Here is a 24,028-nt window from a genome sequence, read left to right as displayed (position 1 = left end):
TAATTATAGCTGGTAGTCTAAATGTGGCACTGGCGTTCTGTAAATACGACTGCACTCCATACTCACGAAAAATAAAAGGGAGTTTTTCCCCATTTGCAGCAGCCATTTTTTATACCAACATAGCAATCACATTTTCCAGAAACAAGGCATTCAAAGACATGTGAAAGATAGCAATGAATAATGCAATTTTGATTTTGTTTGCACAAAAGAATTAGTTTTAAACCCGTTTTCATAAACCCTGATGCTTTTTTATTCTAAAAGAAACTGCTTCAGATACATGTCAACTCCTCCTTCCCAAAGCTCCATGGCAGAAAAGTACAATGCTAGCCCAAAGGAAAGCAAACTGCAGTTAGCATTATAAGGGAGTGCTGTGATGAATCTCTTGACTTCCTGCTCCCCCAACATGCAAGGAGAGAAGATTGAAAGCATCCAGTTTCAGTTTTTGAATAAACCAGAGTTTTCTGCTACATCCAAACACAGAAATGTGGTTTATTCTGTGATAAGGTTAAAAACAAAACAAAACCCCCAGGATCTCACAGGAGCCCCCTCATATACCTCTAAATCATTTCTGGACTAGATCACTGTGAGAGGCCTACGCTTTATAGGTAAAGGTAAAGGTACCCCTGCCCGTACGGGCCAGTCTTGACAGACTCTGGGGTTGTGCGCCCATCTCACTTAAGAGGCCAGGGGCCAGTGCTGTCCGGAGACACTTCCGGGTCACGTGGCCAGCGTGACATCGCTGCTCTGGCGAGCCAGAGCCGCACACGGAAACGCCGTTTACCTTCCCGCCAGTAAGCGGTCCCTATTTATCTACTTGCACCCGGAGGTGCTTTCGAACTGCTAGGTTGGCAGGCGCTGGGACCGAGCAGCGGGAGCGCACCCCGCCGCAGGGATTCGAACCGCCGACCTTTCGATCGGCAAGTCCTAGGCGCTGAGGATTTAACCCACAGCGCCACCTGCGTCCCAACCCAACGCTTTATAGACTATGCCAAATGTTTAATTACATTGGTGACGTATGAATTTCATCAAAGCATGAGTGCCTGCATAAACTCACAAAATAGTACAGGTGTGTATACTGCCTACCAAAAAAAACCCCCAGCCAAACATTAATGCTCTCAGAATTTTGTTTTGTTTTGTGAGATTGAATGCAAGAGCATTGCCAAAAATTACATTTCACCAAACCGTAAGTGCCTGGTTGCTGGATGTAAAACTTTTAAGGGGTGTAAAACAATCACTGGGCTTTGTTGTCACTATAGAGAGCTCAAGAGAATGTGTTCATTCCATTTGTTGCCCCTTGTCACAAAGGCAGTATATAAATGCATCAAATAAATAAATGAATTACAGAAGAGGCGTTGACCACTCAAGAGTTTATTTCTTAAATCTCAGTGATTTTACAGTGTTATATTCCCTATCCTTTGCTTATATCTGTTGTATTGGTCGGTTTGTTTGTTTGTTTGTTTGTTGTATTTTGATCAAAAAGCTTAAGACATTTTGTATTAAGAAAAGATTAATCTTCAGAATTGTAATATACTACTTCTGTGTTTGTATATTAAGTAAGTAAAACGTGGTTTTTAAGGCCTCACTCAGGATGCCAAATATAGCCCAGTATTTATTTATTTTCATCCTGGAGTTGTCTCATGATTTTAATAAGGCTATTCATAGAGGCTCCACTGACAGCAGAAAGCATGTTAAAAAACCCCTGCTATGAGACATTTTCCCAGTTATGTTAACTAAGTTGATTCCAAAAATGTTACACAGCAAAATTCTAAAGTATCTATACAAAGGCAGTATGCCAGTTTGTGACAATGTACTTACTCCTCTATACCAGAGAAATCTCAGGATTCAGAATCCCATGAAGGTTTTCTTTTCAACATCAAAACTCATACCAGTTATTGTTCCCAAGCAAAGTGCATTATCCCCATTAACATTAAAAAGAAATCTATAAGAATTTACTAGTGCGGCTGTCCAAATCCTGTCATATCAAGTCTATATATACATCTGTAAATGGAAAACATATATGTAAGCAAAAAAATGGGCATATAAACCAATGGTTCTTTGCTTTACATGGGTTGGATCAAGTCCAGTGTTTTCAAATTGTTAGTAATTAGCTGAAACTTTATGAGCAGGGCCTAATATTACAGCTGAGTTTTAGTATTCCTTAACCAACAAAACAGAGCTTATACAACTGAAAATACAGCAAATTGAAAATGTATCTATCTCAACAAAGCAATGACAAAATGATGTGCCTTTCACCAGTTGTCCAAGTTAGATGCAACAAGCCCTATCCATACATAAGCAGAATGACATGGGAGCTACTGTAAAACAGTTGCATGTTGTGTTATTATTAGAAAGGAAGTAATCCCTGAAAGGTGACCGATAACCTACCACTGTAACAATTTTGTCTCCTATAGCAATTGCTTCCATTCCAAAATTACAAGAACATGGGAGTATGTCAACAGCTGTTTATTAGACTACAACTCCCATCATCCCTGACCACTACTGGCTAGGGACGATGGGAGTTGTAGTCCAACAACAGCTGGGGGACCAAGTTTGAGAAACGCTGTGTTAGCAAGTGAAACCATACTAGGACTACACCATTCATTCAGTGACCACTCTATTCAGTTCAGTAAGAAGATAGTCAAAACATGAGCTCTTTAAGACAATGCAATTGCTTTGACCTATGGCAATTCTCAAATTTGATTTAAGTCAAAACATGGTTGATTTTTACAAGACATTATCAGTTTTGATTGGTATATTTTACATTCACTTCAAGCTGTCAGAGGTCTAGTTATGGTATTGCTCAAATGACAATGAAGTGAACTTAAGCTTAAAATGTACAACACATTCTGAGATAAGCATGTTGACCTCTTTATATTGATTAATATGGAAAACACAAAACCCATAAAAACTCATTACAGATTTCTATAGTGAAGCTTTGAAGCACATGTATTATTTTAGGTTTTTTAAAAACAAAACCACGTTTTAATACATTTTAGTCTTCATTTTGTACCTATTGCTCTGCAAATATGCAGCAATCTAGTGGTATTCATATATTCAATATACCCAAAGATTTCAAGCAAATTATGTTCTTTGTGGAAAAAACAGCAGTAACTTCACCTATAATAAAAATTTCTAAGATCAAAATTCCAACACAGTGAAATCTGCCATATTGTTATTAATGCAAATGTGTAACCCTCTATAATGCTGCAATACGGCCAAACTTCCTTCATTTAAAAAAACAAAAACAAAAAAACCTTAGTCATACTATTGGTGCGTTATTAGTTTACTTTCTAATACATACTTGTTAGCATCACAGCATAATTTATACAATTATATGGTTTCACTCTGACTTTTATAATCATGTACCCATGTTTCCATTTAGGGAAAATACAGATTTGCTGATTTAACAGCCACCCCTCCCCGCTTCCCCGTTGTAACAGTTTGACAGAATACTTACACATTTAGAGTGGAAAGGGGTAAGTTATCAAACGTGAATATATACAGTTTGACCTTTTGCTGCTCACGCCTCCAAAGTACAGAAGCCTTCAGGGCTGCTAAATTATATACATCCACCTCTTTAAGCAGTACTAGATATGAAAGTTCAACTTCAGTGAGTAGTAAAAGAACCAAGAGTTAATCTTCTTTCCTCCTGCAGCCAGAAACTCTGCTTCTTCTACTGAGGCGGCTGAAGTACATTTAGATACTCTGACTGACCCAGCTGGTAAGTTGTGTTTCCACCGCAGTCAACATACTGGTACCGCTCCTGAGATATTTGTTCAGAGTGACCAAAGTAAGAGGTGGTCACAGTCACTCTTAAAAGGGGGGGGGGAGGGACAGGGAAGAGAGAACGAAGAGTTTATACATTATATACTACCTCAGCTTTTGGAGGTGAGGGGGCGTTCGCAATTATGACCATGTTGGTGGGGCACCCATATTGAGATGAAAAATCCACTGGTGGTGGCACCAAGTTGGGTTGGGGGACTGTGGGGTCTCTGGGGAAGGCTTGTTGGCCACATCGGGCCTGCACACTCTTGGTTTAGTGAGGGAATAAAGATAAACATCTTTCACAGCTCCAGATTGATGTATTTGGCTAGCTCCTCCAGTCCATCTAGCATATTCAACCCATTTTTGCTACCACCTAACAGGTTAGAAATATCGTTCTTCCGCAATGACAGGATTTTCTGAGCTTATGGTTGTTTGACAGGGCTTTTCCTATTAGTGCAACCAACACACACTATGCAAACATTTACTTAATATGCAAGTCCTTTAGTTTCGTTCCCCAAACTCCAGTTCTGCGCCCAGTAAATCAACAACAATAAAACATATGTAGACAGGGATTGATAAAGTGCTACACTCTGGTTTTATAAAGAAACAGTTGTCACACAGCAACTGAGTTGCAACCAACTAATTCAGCGGTAGGGAACCATTTTGGCTCTGTGAGCTATATAACTATCTGGATTGGCCTTGTAGACCAAATTTGACAGGTTGGCCCACCCTGTCAATCATCTGACATCAGCCGATTTGGTGATTTAAGTGCTGTAGCTCAAGGTACCTCACAGACAGCAAGGTGCTGCTAAAATGGAGGAAAATTCCTTTTCTTTAGGGCTTCAATTCCAACACCTTCTTGATCAGGGGTTTGGGTTAAATCCTGCTGAACGGAGCAGGATTTAAGCCCCAGGATTGCAGCAGCCAAGGCTTTCTTAACAGAAATTACGGCTCTCAGTAGGATGACTTAAGATTTCTTTTATTTACTGACAACCTTCTCTTCCAACAAACCAGGGTGGATTTGATTTAAATCAAATCGATTTAAATCTCTAGCCAGTAAGACTTGATTTAAATCATTTTTTTTACAGACTCATTCTTGCTGGTATCATCTTAATATTTACAACCAGAGGAAGGTTTCATTTTGGGAATAATAAATTTTCAGAGTAGTTTTTAACTGTTATATCGAAAATTACAGATTTGGTTATACTATTGGAAATACATAGACCAATAATTATAAAATTATTGTGAGGTTTAATAAGCTAACTTTATATTTGGAAAACTTTTCTGCAGTACTTTATTGGAAGGAGAAAAATAATCATTTCCTTAGTAACAATTTAAACAATTTATTTAACTAAAACAAAAACATTATAGCATATGTATCCATGTTTGTTAACTGATGTGGTTAAACAAAACAAATCCTTATTTCCTGATGAATAGCCTTTGGACTACAATGTAACTTAAACAGAAAACTATCCTTAGAAAGATTTTTCCTCCAAAAGCATTTTATTTTAAAAATCCAATTTAAATAATATTAAAAAATATTTTTTTTATTGCAAATCATTGAAAGAAAAGGAACAAAAGAGAAGAAAACCCTAGCTGCTGTCACTTTTCATGATATTCAATGGAAGATAAAGAAAAAATATGTCATCATACGCCTCCTCATCTTATCTGAGGTCACTCCCATACCATTTGCTCTTAATGGAACACCACCCAACCCCAATCATTTGCTGATAAGCAAAGAGTTGAATCCTGCTACATTGGTTGTGGGAAACCCACATGCACAGCCAAACTGAGCATGATTTAACACCATCTAATGAAGTGATGCCACCCATCCATCAGAGTGACACGAGTTGATTGACAGGCAGATGTGGCTTTAGAAAACATGGCCTCACGGGCCAAACTGCAACTGCCAGAGGGTCAAAAATTGCCTACAGAGCAAAGGTTCCCCACTCCAGAACTAAAATTATAATCAGAGCTGACACACTGAAGTTAATGGACCTAAGTTGGTCGTGCCCATTAACGGCAAAGAGAAAGTACTCTTGAGTATTATGAATGTTGGATACAACCCATAGTTTAGAAAGTTAGGGCTCTGTGTAAATGAAAATGCAAAATATACTTACTGCATCATGACTACTATGTTGTGCACTTTGATAGAGAGTAAGGTGCAAAAATCACTGTAAGAAAGAAAAAAAGTAATGTAAGCATAATTAAAAGCTAGCAAGGCTAAAATAAACACGCCAAGTTCTTAATTCTAACTAGTGATTCCCCTTAGCTCAACTGGGAATGGGCTTAGGTAAAACGAGGTACTTAACAAAAATTGGTTGATGGCAGGAATCGGGCTTGAACCGAACACAAATGTATCCCCCAAACTTTCCTGCCGTTCCACAAACAAAACAAAACAAAAGTATTTTGAAGTCAGAATGACAGAAGAAAATGGGAGAAATTCAGATTGCTTTCCTATGATCCATGCTTTCCTATGATCCATGCGACGGTCACCTCCAGGCTTGACTACTGTAATTCACTCTACGCAGGGCTGCCCTTGAAGCTGTCCCAGAAACTCCAGCGGATGCAGAATGCTGCAGCGAGGCTCCTCACGGGGTCTCTGCCATGGGAGCATATTCACCCAGTGCTTTTCAAGCTGCACTGGCTCCCGGTGGAGTACAGGGTCAGATTTAAGGTGCTGCTTTTGACCTTTAAAGCCCTTCACGGCCTAGGACTCTTGTACCTACGGGACCGCCTCTCCCGGTATGCCCCACGGAGAGCCTCAAGGTCCATAAATAGCAACACCCTAGTGGTCCCGGGCCCTAAGGAAGTTAGATTAGCTTCAACCAGAGCCAGGGCCTTTTCAACTTTGGCTCCGGCCTGGTGGAACGCTCTGCCTCATGAGACCAGGGCCCTGCATGATCTGATTTCTTTCCGCAGGGCCTGTAAGACAGAGTTGTTCTGCCTGGCCTTTGGCTTGGAGCCAATTTGATTCCCTCCCTCCCTCTCTTTCTTTTTTCTTTTCCTTACTCCTCCTGCGATGAGGCTACATTTTAATATTTTAATGTTTCAGTATTTTAATGTCGTATTTTAATTTTGTTTTTAAGTTGTAATCATTCAACTTGTTTTATTATTGCTTGTTAGCCGCCCTGAGCCCGGCCTTGGCTGGGGAGGGTGGGGTATAAATAAAAATTATTATTATTATTATTATAAGCGCTCCCATGCCAGGGGAGGGTAGAACAAAGGATGGTCCCAAATAACCAGAGATTAGGCAGACTGTGTGGCTGGTTTGCACACAACGCCAATATGAATAAGCCATGGCAAGGTTTGGGGTTGAGCACTCCTCTTCTGGCACGCAGCTGCAAGAAGACAGAAAGCTTTCGTTTCAATATTTAACTAACATCAGCTTAGCATGTCTAAACCAAGACAGCAGCTGATTAGTCTTAATAACAGCTTACTGAAATAAGGCAATGCATTGGCTTATTTCAGTAACCCATAGTTAAGACTAACTGTTTTGGGGCAGGATGCTATACCACAGTTAGTTAAAAATGAAAGCTTCCAATCTCCTCCTTGTGGTTTTCTTGAGTTACCAAAGTACGTGTGTTGTTTCTGTATTCCGGTCGTAGTCTTTTCTATCAACCAGGTTCAATTATGTAATACTAAGCCATAGTTTAGCTTCATGTGAGAATGAGGACTACCTGAATCTAGCAATTATGCCTATACTTGAAGGAGTTTTGCCCAAGGAATGTTCAACGGTTAAAATGAAGAAAATGGAGGGTGGGGGGTGGGCTGGAAGTGAGCCTAATGGTCAGGTGTAGAGGCCACTTTTGAACAGGAAGGTGCTTCTCTCTGATTTCTGCTGGGCTGTCCAGCAGTAATCCCTAGACAGATGCACACCAAGAAGTTAAGCCCAGCTAAAGAGGAATAAAGTCAGAGTGATGGCACCTGAACCTGAACACTTTACTGTATTTCTTCGACAAATTTCCTTCAAGTATAGACATACAGTTGTACCTCGGAAGTGGAACAGAATCTGTTCCGGAAACCAAAGTACAGCTTCAGATTGGCTGCAGGAAGCTCCTTCAGCCAATCGGAAGCCCCATTTGGGTTCCAAAGAATGCTCGCAAACCGGAACACTCACTTCTGAGTTTGCAGCGTTTGGGAAACAAAACGTCTGAGTACCAAGGCATTCGACAACCAAGTTACGACTGTAACTGCTAGCTAGGGGCTGAGGATACCCTGCAATATTTCACTGTGGGTCCCCCTTCTTGTGTGTCAGTGTACTCTAGAGAGCCAACCACTTACAACATGTAGCTCATTTCATCTTGTATAACTGTGGGCACCATATAATCAATCTGGAAAAAAGAAAAAGAAAGATCAGGATAAAGAATGTGAAACAAGAGATGACTGCTGCACATTCAGCCATATTGTATGGAATTAAGTCAAGTACACTTACTTGTTTCATGTCGAGTGGGCCAATGTGAGTGTTATTGCTCAGCCGTGCTTTCCCAATAACAGTCTTTGAAAACTGCACCTGCGCTGTAATGTTTTCAACTTCCACCGAATAATAATTGTTGTTTGTGATGTTCAATGTGTTCTACAGAAGAGAATTTTTAAAAAAATTCTAGATTAAAGAGAAATCATACGTATCTCAATGATCCATATACAGTAAAATGCCAACCACAGAAGGAAGCGAAAGAGAACTTAACAATGAACATACCGTAATATTTAAGTATATTATGCGCCTCTGTGCTTCGTAACTGACATATACTGACTTGACTCCAATGTATTCAACATCAATTGATCGAGGAAATAAGAAAAACACTGCCAGCCCAGAAAGTAGTAAGCATACAATTACAGAAGCAGTAACGTAAAGTTTTCTGCAGGGAAGAGAGAAGAGACAGGTTACCACTGTAGATACATAGATACACACACTATATGTGATACCTTCTTGGAGAAGCTGCACCCAATTTACTTTGCCCTTCACCATTCACCTATTCTAAAGCAAATTGCTGTTTTGAACAGAGCACGTAGTGTGCATACGCTTTTTCACAAATGCTTGGCTGCATTCTACCTAAATCCTGCAAGTATGGGAGCAAAGAGACCCAGCATAACAACAAAGCCTTCTGAGAGCCAGATCGCCCTCCCCACGAGATCATTATGCACAGCGCATGAAGACATTATGCACAGCCACTGCAACATGGTTGCGCACTTTCCCAGTCAAGGCAGAGCTAGGTTTATCTGAGCCATCCTATGATTTCTAACAGTTGGACAAAGCATCTTAGATAGATAAATAATAGCAAAGAAAATCCAATGGTATGAACGAAAAAGAGTGGCAATGATGGAGGAGCACACCTTGGATGCTAGCTTTCTTCCCTGAAGCCCCTGAGAACACTACAGTGACCTGAACCATAGTAAAGACATCCACTCAAAGAAACATGACAATGCTTCAGTGTTGATACACAAGAACACTTCTAGCAAAGCAGCCACCTATCATCACAAACACAAAAAATGGCTATTGAGGTTAATGGGAATTGTTCCCGAGTACTCAAAAGCCACATAGTGAACACCATCCAAATTACATCTTTTTATTCTAGATTTGGATAGACCAAACCCAGCTTGAATAATTCATGGACAACACACGTTTATATTGCTTCTTTAAAACTTACGTTCTTCTTGGCCTCAGTCTCTGATCACTGTATGGAATCAGGGCAACAAGCTGATTTTCCTGACCTACAAATAAGAACATAACTGTTCAGTATCTTGAGTTTCCACCCATGTTCAATGCAGCTAAAAAGAATCAATAAAACGTGTAGCATCCTAGGATGATAAAAATGACTTGTCTGCAGTACTAACAGCTCTGCACTGAATTCTTTCGCAGTCTACTAAATTTAAGAAAAATGTGCAATAAAACTATCAAGAGGCAATTTCTTTGAAGGAAATTTGTTGCAGAAGAGAACTGGTTTGGGGTTTTTTGACATGCCACTTTGCTCTGTGCTGCCTTTTCATCTGTGGCATAATGCCTCTGAAGGCTTCCCCCAATGGTTTCCAGGCAAGTGTTTATTGGGGAAATCGGCCCTGCTCATGCACAAACAGTTATTCGTAGCATCCGCATGATTATTTTTTTAAAAGTATTTAATCAGGATTCCCCCTCCCCTTACTGCAGAAAATCTGATCACTAAAAAAACAACAACTTGTGATTCATCCACAACCACCACTTGTGTGGAAGTTCATCGGCAGCTTTGGAACAAGGAGGACAAAGATGGCAACGCTAAGGGGATAGGAAGCTCAGGTTAGGGTGGCAAAAGGATGAGAGAGGAACTGTCAGAGGCTGTACGCTTCTGAATACCACTTGCTGGAAACTGCAGCAGGAGAAGAGTTTTGTTGTGCTTGCTGGCTTCCCATAGGCATCTAGCTGACCACTGTGAGAACAGGGTGCCGGACTAGATGGGCCTTTGGCCTGATGCAGCAGGCTCTTCTGGTGTCTTTATGTCTGAAAAGCTGAAACCCAAGGAAAGGGGAGGCAGAAGAGGCAGGGAAAGAGGCACCTAAGGAGTGGGCGGAATTACATGGTAATCAGAATGAGAAATGAGAATAAACCCTCATGCAGATTCGTTCCCACAATAGAAACAAGAGACATTTGGGTGCTCTTCATGGATCCTGGGGGTAGGGAGTGTGTGGTGGACAGTAAAAGAGCTGGCAAAACATGGGAATAGTAGGGAGGCTTGAGGCAACAAGCTTTTATGAATCTGCACTGAGAATTGAAGTAACCAGTCAAATCGTTGGCTTCAGGCCTCTATCGCTTTTGATTTGTGTACTCTTGTTAACAAAGATTTTGGCAAAATGTCAAGAAAGCAGGCTGCAAAATTGCAATTATGCATAAATCGGCTTCACACGGGAGCCTGCATGGGGCAATGGGCTCAGTGTTAACATCTGACAAGGAGACACATTGGCTGAAATCCTCATGCAGAAAGGCAACTTGCTGGGTTACTTCAGTCAAGTAACACACATACACACTCAAGACGAACCTACTTCCCACTTATTGCCTGTAAGATTAAAATGAGATGTCAGGGGGGAGAGAGACAAACTGTCTAGAGAACTTTGTTAATGGGCTGTATAGAAATTTTGTACACAAATAAATGTCTGCCACCCTGGGCTCCTTAGAAGAGAGTGTCAGTTTGCATTTCTTAGTACAGAAAGTATTGAAGTGATTGTAGAGATCTTTCTTCTAATTAGTTCAAGAGGGTTCTGGAAATCTTCTCTGTGTGAAAGAAACAAGCAGAAGGTTCCTGATGTTTGGGTTATTCCTTCAGAGAAGCTGAGTACAGCTGGCTTAAACTGGTTCTGTTACCTCTTCTGTCAAGGTCATGCAGACTATAAAAGTAAGGCCAGAAGGAGCCTGGGTTTCACTTTCTCTTTCTGTCTCTCTTTCCTTCTAGTGTGGTGTTCTGTATACAGCGTTACGGTTTTGTCTTATTATAAGTTATTGTAAGCAGTGCTTTTTTTCTTTAAAAAGGTTTAGGAGTACTTTCATTCTGTCTGAGACTCAGGAAACACCGTGACAACAAATGAGGCCGCCATCGGAGGTAGTAACAGAACTGACAATTCATCATGTTAGAGAAAAAATTATTTTTTTTAGTTTCTTCTCCCGTTAAGATTCACAAAATGTTTAGGGGTATGTGTACCCCTGCGAACCCCCAGAAAAAAAGCAACAATTGTATGTTTAAGTTAAGTCTGCTGCAACTGGATTTATTGTGGACAGTGCCAATCCTGAATGTACTGGATTTGTGACCATTATGCTCATTTGCCTTCAGTAGCAGTAAAGCTCTGCTGGATGAAGTACAATTGCCTCTGGTCTATTTTGGGGGGATCCTACAACGTGTTTAGGTTTTTACTCTGCTAAGTATATGTTGAGGTTCTACTCTGGATCAATACTGAGTAGAATTTCCACGACAGAGACACAATATAAAAGTTGTTGTTGTTTAGTCGTGTCTGACTTTTCGTGACCCCATGGACCAGACCATGCCAGGCACTCCTGTCTTCCACTGCCTCCCGCAATTTGGTCAAACTCATGTTAGTAGCTTCGAGAACACTGTCCAACCATCTTGTCCTCTGCCATCCCCTTCTCCTTGTGCCCTCAATCTTTCCCAACATGAGGGTCTTTTCCAGGGAGTCTTCTCTTCTCATGAGGTGGCCAATGTATTGGAGCCTCGGCTTCAGGATCTGTCCTTACAGTGAGCACTCAGGGCTGATTTCCTCAAGAATGGATAGGTTTGATCTTCTTGAAGTCCATGGGACTCTCAAGAGTCTCCTCCAGCACCATAATTCAAAAGCATCAATTCTTCGGCGATCAGCCTTCTTTATGGTCCAGCTCTCACTTCCATACATCACTACTGGGAAAACCATAGCTTTAACTATACAGACCTTTGTCGGCAAGGTGATGTCTGTGTTTTTTAAGATGCTGTCTAGGTTTGTCATTGCTTTTAATTTTGTGACTGCTGTCACCATCTGCAGTGATCATGGAGCCCAAGAAAGTAAAATCTCTCACTGCCTCCATTTCTTCCCCTTCTATTTGCCAGGAGGTGATGGGACCAGTGGCAATGATTTTAGTTTTTTTGATGTTGAGCTTCAGACCCTATTTTGCGCTCTCCTCTTTCACTCTCATTAAATGGTTCTTTAATTCCTCCTCACTTTCTGTCATTAAGGTTGTGTCATCTGCATATCTGAGGCTGTTGATATAAAAGGTATCTCTCTACTTTTAGACCCTAAATTTAAAATCTGCCTAATTCATTCTGGGCTCCTATGGAAGGAAAGATCCAACATAAACAGGATGACTAAACAAACAAACAAACAAACAAACACTGAATATGTCTTCCACCCTACCCTCAGCTTCTAATTTTCATTGGAAATTTTCGATGGACATTATATTTAGTACAGTATTTTGTTTAGCTTGGTGCTGGCTCCCCCCCAACCGCTACAACATCAATCAATTAATAATTTTCATGGCACCGCATGTTCTGAAACCTTCTATGAAATGCCTTTTTAAAAGTAAAAACACAAACCCTTTCACTTATTTTGTTAAAACGACTCAGTAATTTCAACACATATTGTTTTACGCTACTTAACCCAACAAGTTTCCCCCCTCAAACTTCATTCAAAACATACTTTGCTGCAGGCTTTAAGTTTAGCCTTCTGTATCAATAGGATCCATTGTTTAGAACTTAACCCTATTAACGTATAAGCAATTTATACTTATGTGAATGTACTGGTATATTGAGTAACATTCGCTTCAGCTACCAGTTACATTGTACAATATACTAGCACCATCTTAAGGGATTCCCAGTTGTACATTAGCATAACTTTAACAAGTAACCACAACTCTACAGAGGCCATCAGATAAAAGTTCTAACATTTCCAAATTTAAAAAAAGAGAAAAAATAGCTTTAAAATGGTAAAAGGATATCATAGACCATGACTGGATGAAAAACTAAGCCGTAGTTTGCTTTAACAATGGTTTGTTGAAGAAACCAGAATCCTGCTCACAGATAATAAAATAAACCATGGCTTGTTTTGCCTGGTGTTGACTGATAGTTGCCTTCTTGCATTGTGAATGCCCAGCTGCCATATTTGCAACTGAAAACTGGTAAGGTATCACATTAGTATTGTTTAAAAAGTTCAATGTGATTTTCTATGAATTTGGTGAATAAAGCAGAGAGAGAAAATCAAAGGACCCAAATCCAAGGATATCCCACCACAAGTCTTTCAATAATATTCTCATATACAAAAAAGGCCAGCAAAACATATCAGTACTCAGTCATTATACACTTTCTACAACAGATAAGCATAAGGACTCATGAGGACTTGAAGAGGAGGAAGACAAAAACACAGCACTTTATTATTTAGAATGTTTCATGCATTTTAGACATACCACGTGGAATTCTCCCTGTTCCCTGGCACGTGGGACATGTGACGCTATCTCTTCCTGTGAATTCAACATATGGGAACTGTGACACGTCTCCATTTCTTCCATCTTCACTGTGAGATTCTGAGTGAACTAATCCCTTCCTCATGTTGTCCGTTGATGAAACCCCATCTTCTTTAGATCCATGTAACGGCATTGAAAGAGACTTCCCCATGTTTGCTGGTAGGAAAAGTTAAGAGGCATGTTATATATGGGAGGCTTCATTTGGAGAGCTATTAACTGGGATTGCTATAAATACAGTGGTACCTCAGGTTACATACGCTTCAGGTTACAGACTCCGCTAACCCATAAATAGTACTTCAGGTTAAGAACTTTGCTTCAGGTTGAGAACAGAAATCGAGCTCCGGCGGCGCAGCAGCAGCAGGAGGCCCTATTAGCTAAAGTGGTGCTTCAGGTTAAGAACAGTTTCAGGTTAAGTACGGACCTCCGGAACAAATTAAGTACTTAACCCAAGGTACCACTGTACTGTTGAATTGAATAAATGAAAACACTAAAACTATGGTTCAGCTTGCTGAGATAAACCACTGCCCACCAGGAAAACATTCAGGGAGACTTGCTTGCAACTTGTTAGCAGGGAGCCTAGAAAAGGAGGCAAACTGCCATAATCATGACTGGCTCAGTTCAGATGTAATATTTAACCTTGACTGATGCAAGCCATAATGTGCAAACCTCAGACATTGTGGTCTCCCATCCTGGTTTGGTTGCAAGCCAATTCTTAATCACAGTTGAAGTATTCAGTTGCAACACATAATCCCAATTAAGGAAAACAGTTGTTCAGCATTATGTCTGTGAAAGGCTGAGGAGGTGTTTAGTACTGTTTTGTTGTTATTTTATATTCTGTTGGAAGCCACTCAGGGTGGCTTGGGCAACCCGGTCAGATAGGCAGGATATAAGTAAGATATCATCATCATCATCATCTGCTTTTTCTGACTGGGGAAAAAAGTTATATTGTTTCAAGAATTATTACCACCCATACATTCATTTTATGATAATTATGCCAAAAGTTTCTAGTTGTGTGCAGAATCTTTAGTTATGGAGAATACATTCTTCATAATACCTACCTCTTGGTTTTCTTTCAGTACTATGTATGTTGCTGCAAAGCTACTCATGTGTTCCACTCAGTACACTAATCCTACACTTGTTCCTCACAAATCATCCTGACAGCCAGAAACCAGAACATGTAAATATTGATCTGAAATCCTCGAATCAGCTGTCTCCAAGAGAGCCATCTGTAAGTACACTAAACATGTAGGGTTGCCAACTTTTTAAGATAGGGCTCCTGTGAATTGAAATCCACAGCAATGTTATATGTGTTCTCGGCTGAATGGGCTATCCCTGCTTTGCTTTTACTCTGCTTCCAGAGATGGGGAACCGGCGGCCCATCAAACCTGACCACTGGCCATGCTGGCTAGAGCTGATGGAAATTGCAGTCCAACAATGTCTGTTCCATTTCCCTGCTATACTTGCAGAACTTTGACTAATGGAGCCCAGAACGGGGCTGGGGGCAGTTTGAAATGAGTAATGAGGTCCCTCTACCCAGCTCCCCTAGCTAAGCTAGCCTCCTGCTGACTGTGAGTTTTGTCTGTGGGGTGTCGGCCAGCAGAAAGCTTCTAAGTAGGACATTCTGGAGGCAGGGAGCAGGTGGGGCTGAGCTGCCCCAGAATGTCTTGGATCCCAACCAGTTACACTGCTATGTGATGGCATGGGCCAGATACAGGATGGTGCAGCTACATGAACCCACATATCTTCTTCTGCGCATGGCAGGCCTGCAGGTACAGCGGTGGCCTTGCCGCTTCATACAGCTTTGCCGGCCAGATTGCAGCCTAAAATTTCCTGGACTATGGGAAGGCTTGCTGGGTCAGGGTTTAAAGTCAGCTGAGTTAAAGATAAAACAGGCAGTTATCACACTGGACATTTGGACAGTGTGCTAGCCATGATAAGACAACTACTTGAAACAAAAAATAAACATCAATTCAGGTACAGCTGTGAGACTAGAGGAATTGTAAAACTATGCGGTAATGGAATTCAGAGCAAGCCAGTATCTGATATGGTTAGCTTGGCTTGGACCACTGTATTTTAGATAGATAGATCAAACTGTATCAAAATAAGTATGAATTTGATTATAAAACTGTATTCCTGTGCACGTTAACCTGGGAATAAATCCTTTAGAACACGAATAAGACTGTGTAATACTAGGGCTGCCATATGTCTGGAATTTCCCAGACACAGTCGGGATTCGTCTGTTGAAAATGGTGTCCGGGTACAATTTTTGAAAAGCGGCTAAAATGTCCAGGGAAATGTGGGCTTATGGCAGCCCATAATTGAAGTGTTGATTTTCCTAAGAAAAATGTGATTTTCACTTTTTTATGGCAACCCTATGTAATACTGAAGAGGTGCTGCTGAATCAAATATTTAAAAAACAGTTGTAGCAGTTTGCTCTCATCCACAAAAACAAAACAAACTGACCCAAAATGCAAGTGGGACACACAGCAACCTAATGCCTAATAATAATTTAATGCAAACTAATTATAGTAATTAGCTTAAGCTCTGCTCATAATATATTTCTTTCCTGAATCAAGTATTCAGAGTCCTAATCAGTGACAGAAAGTTTATTTTGGGTTGCCTGGGATTTTTCCTAGCTATACATATGTAAATAATTCCTTAGTGGGAGGCTTCCCATCCACCTATCAAAACAAATGGAACTCACAAAAGGTCATAGTCCCCAGCATTTTAACCCTTTCTGCATTTTCCCAAGAAACAAAATTATTCATTAAAACTACCTGTGAAAATGAGTATAAATTCCACAACACCCAAATTAAAATGGCAGTTCTGTTGCACCTTTCTATATTAATAACAATGATTGACTAGGGCTACAGCATCTTTCCCACTAGAAAAGAAATAGAGATCAAGAGTTATATGTAAGCCATTTTCAGAGGAAACCCATTTAAAATGGAGGTAAGTTAGTCATGACCTGCTTAAATCCATTAATTTTAATAGGTCTACTCTGAACATGACTTACATACAAACTGAAGTCATAATCTCAGTACATATGTAATATATAATGACTGCTGATGCAAACCACAATTTGCAAATTACTAATCATTTAGCATTCATCAATCCTCTGAGAAGAGGGAGGAATATTTAATACTCTGTAATATAAATGAAAGTATGAAGCTTTATGATGAATCTTAGATTCGAAACTTCCCAGAGCCAAAGCACACATAAGATGACAGAGGCCTTGTAAACAGTAGACACCAAATGTCTCCAAGACCGAACTCAAGAAACAATCATGGAATGAAGGAAGGAAATCAGATATATCAAGGATAGACAATGTGCAACAACTTCTAGATGTGTATCTCTTTTAGGCTGCAACTAAGAGGAATAAACCTTACTAAACTCATCAGCAGTTACTTCTGAATAGATAGACCTGAATAGGACTGCAATGTTAGCCTGTTGCAGCAAAAACAAAACCGTGGCACCTTAAAGATGGAAAGAAATATGAAAAGCAAAGGTAGTCATGTCAGCACATAATAACAATCCTTCCAAATCCACAAATGGGCAAACCTTTTATTGGGAGGACGAACCGTAATGTTGCAGAGTAGCATGCAAGCTTTGGACTTGCACCATACTAAAAAAAAAGGGGGGGGGGATTTAGTCTACAAAAAAAGCATGCCATAATAAATATGCATAGCATGTCTTTAAAAAGCACCCTATCTTTTAATAAAAGATGTAGCCAACCAGGGGAAATTTCAAGCAAATTAAACCCCTCTAGTGACCCCTGCAAACCAGCACAATTGCCTCCTGCTCCTCAGCCAAACCCCACCTCCCCTCTGCTTCCCATCCCTCAGGTAACAGCGCTGGGTGTATGTGAGATAGATAGATAGACAGACAGACAGACAGACAGACAGATGATAGATAGATAGATAAATAGTCAGATAGATGTACACGCACGCACAGAGGTGTGTGGTCAGCTAGCCCCTTCCCTCCTTCTGCTATCACCTGCCTCTTCCCCAACAGCCTCGCTCCAGAAGGCAGCAGGTGTGCAGTTTCTTTTTGGCTCAGCCTGCCTCACCTGCGTCCCCTGGCCGCGCTCCCTCCTCTTCCACCGCCTTTCTCCTCCTCCTCCTGCAGGTATGGGCGCTTCACCTGAAGGGACAAAAACGAGACATGGAAGACCCTCCAGAAGCAGCCGACATTAAGTTACGGGCAATTCAGTGATAAAAGCAAGCAGTGAAGCAATCAATTTGCAGGTCAGTCGCCGCGCAAACACACCACGCACCGCGATGCCTGGGCGCGGGGCCCGGGGTATTTTCTCCCTCCCTGTGACGTAGCCCGACAGAAAGAAGCTCCGGAGGGGAACCCCTGCTCTCCCCGTTTCTGCAGGGATTTCTTTTGTCACACGAGCACACACACGGCTCTGGTGCCCAGCCTAGCTGCGCGGCTTGCAAGCTGCAACATCAGGGAAGGCGCACGCCATTAAAAGAAACAAAAAAAACCCTCATTAAAGTAGCTCCGGTAGGTTGCTTCTCCCTCCCTCCTCGGGACCCAGGAGACGAGTTTCCCAAGAGAGGCAGAGGCGGAGGAGGGGGTTGTTTTGCAAAATGGCTGGCTTTATGGGAGATGTAGTAGGATGCTCAGCAGGAGAGCTAGCATCCAGGACTACAGCTCCCAGCATGCTCTCTGTTTCTCTTCCCCCTCCCTCCCCTCTCAGCTTTTCACATGCAGTACTGGAATTAAAAGAGAGGTCCTGTTTCTTTTCTGCCCCTCACCCCCATTCCCGGGCCTGCCCAAGAAAGAAAAAAGTGGCTTGAGTTTGTATGGATGAGTCTAAAAATTGTAAGATGCAGGGCTTACAGGCTGCAACATCCTGCAACTACAGGGCCAGAAGGGCAGAAAAGAGCAGGGAGCTCTATGTGCATGTGGTGCCTACCCACGTAGGGCTTTTGACATTCAAATTGCCCTGTGCTTAATAAGTAGTGAGACGAGAGCAATGCATATAATGAGCAATTTATTCTCAAAAAATCCCAACTCTGGAATTACTGTTTTCATTGCAAAGCGTTTTAAAGAGGGAATTAAAAATATGTAATATAGTGTATAAATAATAAATAATACGGAGCATAAAGCAGATAAAATATAAAAATCCATTAAAAAACAAAGAGTTTGCTCAGTACACATCCGCTCACTCAATACCTAAACAAATTCCACACCCACTAGCACACCAGGTTAAACACATAGCATTTGGCCAAAGTGGTACCATTTGTTTGGCAGTTGTAGTATTATGGTGATAGTATATTGTCTAATTTTACATTAAGTTGTACTTAAATGAAGATTGTTTTGTTGCATTTTAACGTCCTTCAGTCTGGGATTGTGTGAACAATTAAGAGTAGGTTATAAATAATTTTATATTGTAAACCACCCTGTTTTTCCTCAGATGAAGGGCAGTATAGAAATTTAATAAATAAAATAATTTAAATAATTAAGTAAAACATATTATGTGGTGCTAGAGCTTAAACTTTCTTCAAAACAGCTCTTGTTCCCAAACTTGGGGAAGGATCATAGTTCAGTGGTAAAGCACACACTTTGCATACAAAATTTCCCAGGCTTAATTCCACATGGGTCTGGGAAAGATACCTGCCTTAAATCTTGGGCCAATACTGGGTTAAATGGACCAATGAGTTTGGTATAAGCAGAAATTCTTGCCTGAAACTCTGAGTGCAGAGTGAAGACAATACTGAGCTAGATCAATCAATGGTCTGATTCGGTAAAAGGCAGCTTCCTTAGGTTTATCATTACAAGAAAAGCACTTTCTCAAATCCAAATAAATAAGATACTCACAGGAGGACTGTTTCTGCTGTGGGAGGGGTAGATCTTTAAACAGCTTAAAGTATCTTGGAATTCAAATAGTGGTGTGAAAAACAGAAGAGGGATGCACATCAATGAGGCATGCATCCCTCAACCCCATGAGGGGAAGCAAAAATAAGCCTTCTCCCTTAACACTGTATCATTCCAGTTCAGACCTTAGATGAACAGATTAGTCCTGAATTTCATAGGGTAATTTAATATGCCTAGGCTGCTGAGATATAGGATGAGGTAAGCAAGAAGCTACTCATTTAGACCTGTCTCCTGTTGCTGAGCTCACCTGTCTCCTGTTGCTGAGCTATGAGGAGAGGGTGACTTTCCAATCATTCTCCTTTCCCATACAGTGGTACCTCGGGTTCCATACGCTTCAGGTTACATACGCTTCAGGTTACAGACTCCATTAACCCAGAAATAGTACCTCGGGTTAAGAACGTTGCTTCAGGATGAGAACAGAAATCGCGCAGCAGCAATGGGAGGCCCCATTAGCTAAAGTGGTGCTTCAGGTTAAGAACAGTTTCAGGTTAAGAACGGACCTCTGGAACGAATTAAGTACGTAACCAGAAGTACCACTGTATTCCTCAATGGCTACCAACTTCTCAGGTTTCAGAACCATATCTGAATTCATGGGAAGTAACAAAATCACGTGGTTTTTTCCATCCGCAGTGGTGTATCACTTCACACCCAAATTATGAACACACCTGTACTGATGCACTTCTCTGCAACTCTAGTAGGGAGTGAGTAATTATTAGTTGCTTGCTCCAGATTCAGAAAAATAAAGATTTTAATTATTGTGCAATGAGAAACTGCAATGCAGACTCTTCCTCAATACAGAGGAAGTAGAGAGGAAGTAATGATTTAGCATTTCTTAATCTACTGTACCATCGGCAGGAGCCCTTAACATCTACCTACAATATAAATGCTTATCTCAAGAAGCGCTTTAGTTGGCATTAGATTTCAGACACCCCCTATATACAAACCCTGTCTCAATATATTATTTCTAATCATAACTGAATTTATATACCGCCATATACCCACAGGTCTCAGGGCGATTCACAGGATATAATCAGAATATAAAACCACAAAGTACATAATCAAAATAAAAACAACAACCCAATGACCCAGAGAAAAGCTGGGACCCCACACTTGCTCTTCCAGGGCAGACAGACAATGGGAAGTACAGTACAGTAAACGTAATTAGGCACCGAAATGCTGAGGCTTAACTCCAGAAAGGCGGAGGGGAAAGTAATACATGAGACATGCACACCTCGAATCCTGGGAACTGTAGTTTACCCTCGCTACGATTACCAGCACTACACTTCCCAGGACTTCTTTAAATGTGTTTTACATGTATGCTGCAAGAAAGGGCTGCCGGTTCCAAGGCCTTGCCAAACCTAACCCTCTCAGAGGCCCCGACAGAAATGACAGGCAGCAGCACAACTCTTTCCTCTCTTTCGCCCCCCAATCTGCACTCAAAGCAGGGAACTGATGCCTAGGAAAAGGCTGTATATGTATTAGGATGGCGGCCCAAATTCCCAATGAATTACCCCATCGCTCCCACTGGCGATGCATTTATTTATTCCTCCGTTCCCGGCTTTCCCCCCCTTTTGTTTGGCAACGCTCCTGCGCGCGCACACGCACACACACACACACACAAGCCCAGGATGCGTGCAGGCCGCGATCCTTCCCTCCCACCACTCTGGGCCAGAGTTGCTCGTCGGAACGCGCAGCTGATGCCATAAGCAGAAAAACAAACCCATCCGTGCGCGCGCGCGCTCACGGCACCCAAAGGTGCCCCGACCTCCCCCTCCGAGCACTAGGCTAGCGACACCCGCTTGCCCAGCCCTCCCTCCTCGCCCAGCTCCCCCCCCCCGAAACTCACCGCACGCCCCCGAGCCTTTTCTCCAAGCGAAAGGAGCGCGGCTTGTTTTTGTGGGGCTTCTCTTTTTCCCTTTGGCTCAGCGCCTCCCTCCGCTCCCGGTGTAGCAACCTAAACAGCTGCCCGTCGAGTTCTACGGCGAAAGGCGACTGAGCATGCTCCGTAGCAGACGCTGAAGCCCTCTGCCCTTCCTTTTTGCCCATCCTTGGAATCGGAGCTCCGTCTGCCGAGCTGAGATAGGGAACGGCGAAGTGGCTGAGGGCTGTGCAACGCCTGATCTTAGAAACGGGGGGTGGGGGGGGGGATGCAGGCGGAAGGAAAAAGCAGCGGTATTTGCGTGAGCAAAATAATAATTATAATGGGGGGGGGGGAGCCAAGGATGCTCTACGGAGCATGCTCCCTCCCTTTGCAGTCATCTTCCTAATTGACTGTCATTAAGGAGAACTGGCTGCAAAAAATATACAGGGTGGGAGGGGTTTGGCCATCACAGGAAGAGGATGTACAGGTGCTTGCAATGACATGGCAGCATAGACGAAGGGTGAATAACTGGATTTCAGTCATCACCTTTCTTTTATGCATGTATCTGCCTTGTTTTCTGAGCTGGGTATAGCGACCTGACTGCTTGCTAACTACTGTGGCCTATAGGAGAGGGGGTGGGGAGTTTCCTAGGTATTCGGAATCAGTTGGAATGGGGGCTTTGTCCAAATTTCCTATCTTTGGCTAAGAAAAGCAGCTCTGACTACAGGTAGCTAATTTCTGAAAAGTCCTCTTTTCAGATGTACCACAACATAGGATATTTTACCAAGAAGGATTTCTTAAACACCCAAGGCAAAAAAAGAAGAGTAATTAGGTTTGCTTGTGTGTTTGGGTGCAGGGTTCAGCAAGAAGACCCAGATGTTCTGGGGGATCTGCCAAAAAAAAGGGGGGATCTGCCTCAGATTTGCATTGAGCAGAATTTGTATGCACAGAGAGGGGACATGTGTTTGGGGTATTTCTGGTGCTGGCTGGTGACCATTAGGACTGCTTGGGCAGAAGGCAGAGAGACTGACAGTAGGTGGAGGCAGACCCCAACCAATCCTAGTTTTGTCCCCATCCTCCTCCTTGGTGGTTTCTGCAAGGACAGCACTGAGACTAAAGAGGAAGAGCAAGCTGACAAACAGAGGCATCTCTCATTGACTGGTTTCAGTAAGGAAACAAGTGAGGGCTGTCAGATAATATACGAAGGCAGCTGGACCACTGCCACAGTCTTCCCTGGGTATCTCTCAGGTGAGGTGGCCACACTCTGATGCACACCAGGCTCAAGGGAAGGATGATGAGTACTGCAGAGGGAGATGGAGAAATCCCACTTGGACTGTTTAGATTGCTTCTTTCTAATCTAAGGGTTTTCTTTGCCATTTCCAGACATCTGATCTGTCATTCTGAATGAGTCAGAAATCAGGAGCTTGGCTTACAAAACGTACTTCAAGCTTGGTTCCAAATAGAATTGGGAAGTGGAGCATCTGAGCCTTTTGCTTCCTCCTAGACAAGGGAGAGCTGAACTGAGCAAGTCACGCCAACTCTTCCGCCATCACAAAAAATGCCTTACTAAGATATTTCTGGAATACACACACATCACACACACACACAGCTCCTCAAATATATTGTAACATTTTTATGGACTGAGTTGTGGCTTAGGTTTACATAGTCCCACCGTATGTAAACATCACACAAGGCAAATTTAGTTCATCCACTTTTGTGGCCAGCATGGCCAATGGTCAGGATGATGGGTACTGTAATCCAAATTTGGCCAGTAGAGTTCCTGAAATACTTGGAGCCTAAACATGGTTAGGTTTCAACTGCTATGGATCAAAGCTGGTTTGGAGAAAAGTGCAATATTTCATAAGCAATGACACAATAGGTATGATTCGTGCCTAACGTGTGAACATTGCTTCCCAAACCAGCAGTGGGAGCGCACTGGATGCAGAGTCAACATGAGTGTGCACCTGACCTCAGTTGCTAAGCGAAGCTTATATTGGCAGGTAGGGTGTATAAAGAAGTAAGGCTTTCCCGATGCTCCCCTTAAGAATAAGTCCTTGATGAATGCACCAATCTATAATTCACAGATAGATTTCTTGGTGGATCATCTCAACCCTGTGTACACTGTGATGATGATATCTTTGCATTACACTATTCTGTATGAATAAAGCATAAGCATATCCGGTGTATGCATTTGATATATTGTGCTGCTATCGACAACTGTCATTCTTGATGCTATCTGTGGTCTGAAATGATAGGAGCTGTGGGCTGGCTGACAAATGAGTGAGATGATTAACATGAGAAGGAAAGCAAAGGATAAAAGGTATAATTTATCCCAGTTGCTATGCACTCCTGCTAGTATTACATCTGAACTGTGGCTTTCATGCAGCATTATAAATTATCACAAACAGAACATTTGATTTTTCTCCATCCTACCCTTCTTCCATTTCTTGTACGCAAAGCCACTTTTTATTTTATTTATATCTTGCACCTCCAGCTCGAAAGTGTTCCCAGGGCGGCACTTACATGCATATTATAAAGAATTCAACAAT

The 24,028-nt window shown here is 41.9% G+C and overlaps 1 protein-coding gene across 2 annotated transcripts; it reads right to left on the bottom strand.

Annotated features, from left to right (window-relative positions):
* Positions 1 to 3,241: 3,241 nt before the first annotated feature.
* TMEM106B (transmembrane protein 106B) lies at positions 3,242 to 21,630 on the bottom strand. Of its 2 annotated transcripts, XM_079948241.1 has the most exons (9): positions 21,465 to 21,629; positions 17,799 to 17,872; positions 13,673 to 13,885; positions 9,414 to 9,477; positions 8,465 to 8,624; positions 8,201 to 8,341; positions 8,050 to 8,099; positions 5,886 to 5,939; positions 3,242 to 3,812 (listed from the first exon to the last, which is right to left on the bottom strand). In XM_079948241.1, exons 3-9 carry the CDS (start codon positions 13,878 to 13,880, stop codon positions 3,674 to 3,676), a joined length of 816 nt encoding a protein of 271 aa, XP_079804367.1. In that variant the 5' UTR covers positions 13,881 to 13,885; positions 17,799 to 17,872; positions 21,465 to 21,629; the 3' UTR covers positions 3,242 to 3,673. The 2 variants fall into 2 exon arrangements, with proteins under 2 accessions (XP_079804367.1, XP_079804368.1); XM_079948242.1 differs by lacking the exon at positions 17,799 to 17,872 and having other exon boundaries at positions 21,465 to 21,630.
* Between the last annotated feature and the right edge of the window lie 2,398 nt (positions 21,631 to 24,028).

Source organism: Podarcis cretensis (genome assembly GCF_951804945.1).
Source record: "Podarcis cretensis genome assembly, chromosome: 12".
Classification (NCBI taxonomy): Eukaryota; Metazoa; Chordata; class Lepidosauria; order Squamata; family Lacertidae; genus Podarcis; species Podarcis cretensis.
Note: the sequence above shows the minus strand (reverse complement) of the source record. Positions and strands in the feature narration are given on the sequence as shown.

Bases quoted from the DNA above. Each gene is read 5' to 3' on its own strand.
- TMEM106B (XM_079948242.1), bottom strand. From the start codon at position 13,880: ATGGGGAAGTCTCTTTCAATGCCGTTACATGGATCTAAAGAAGATGGG. The intron at 8,625-9,413 runs GTAAGTTTTAAA...TCTTCCCTGCAG, and splicing joins AGACTGAGGCCAAGAAGAAC to AAAACTTTACGTTACTGCTT. The intron at 5,940-8,049 runs GTAAGTGGTTGG...TCTTTCTTACAG, and splicing joins GATGAAATGAGCTACATGTT to TGATTTTTGCACCTTACTCT.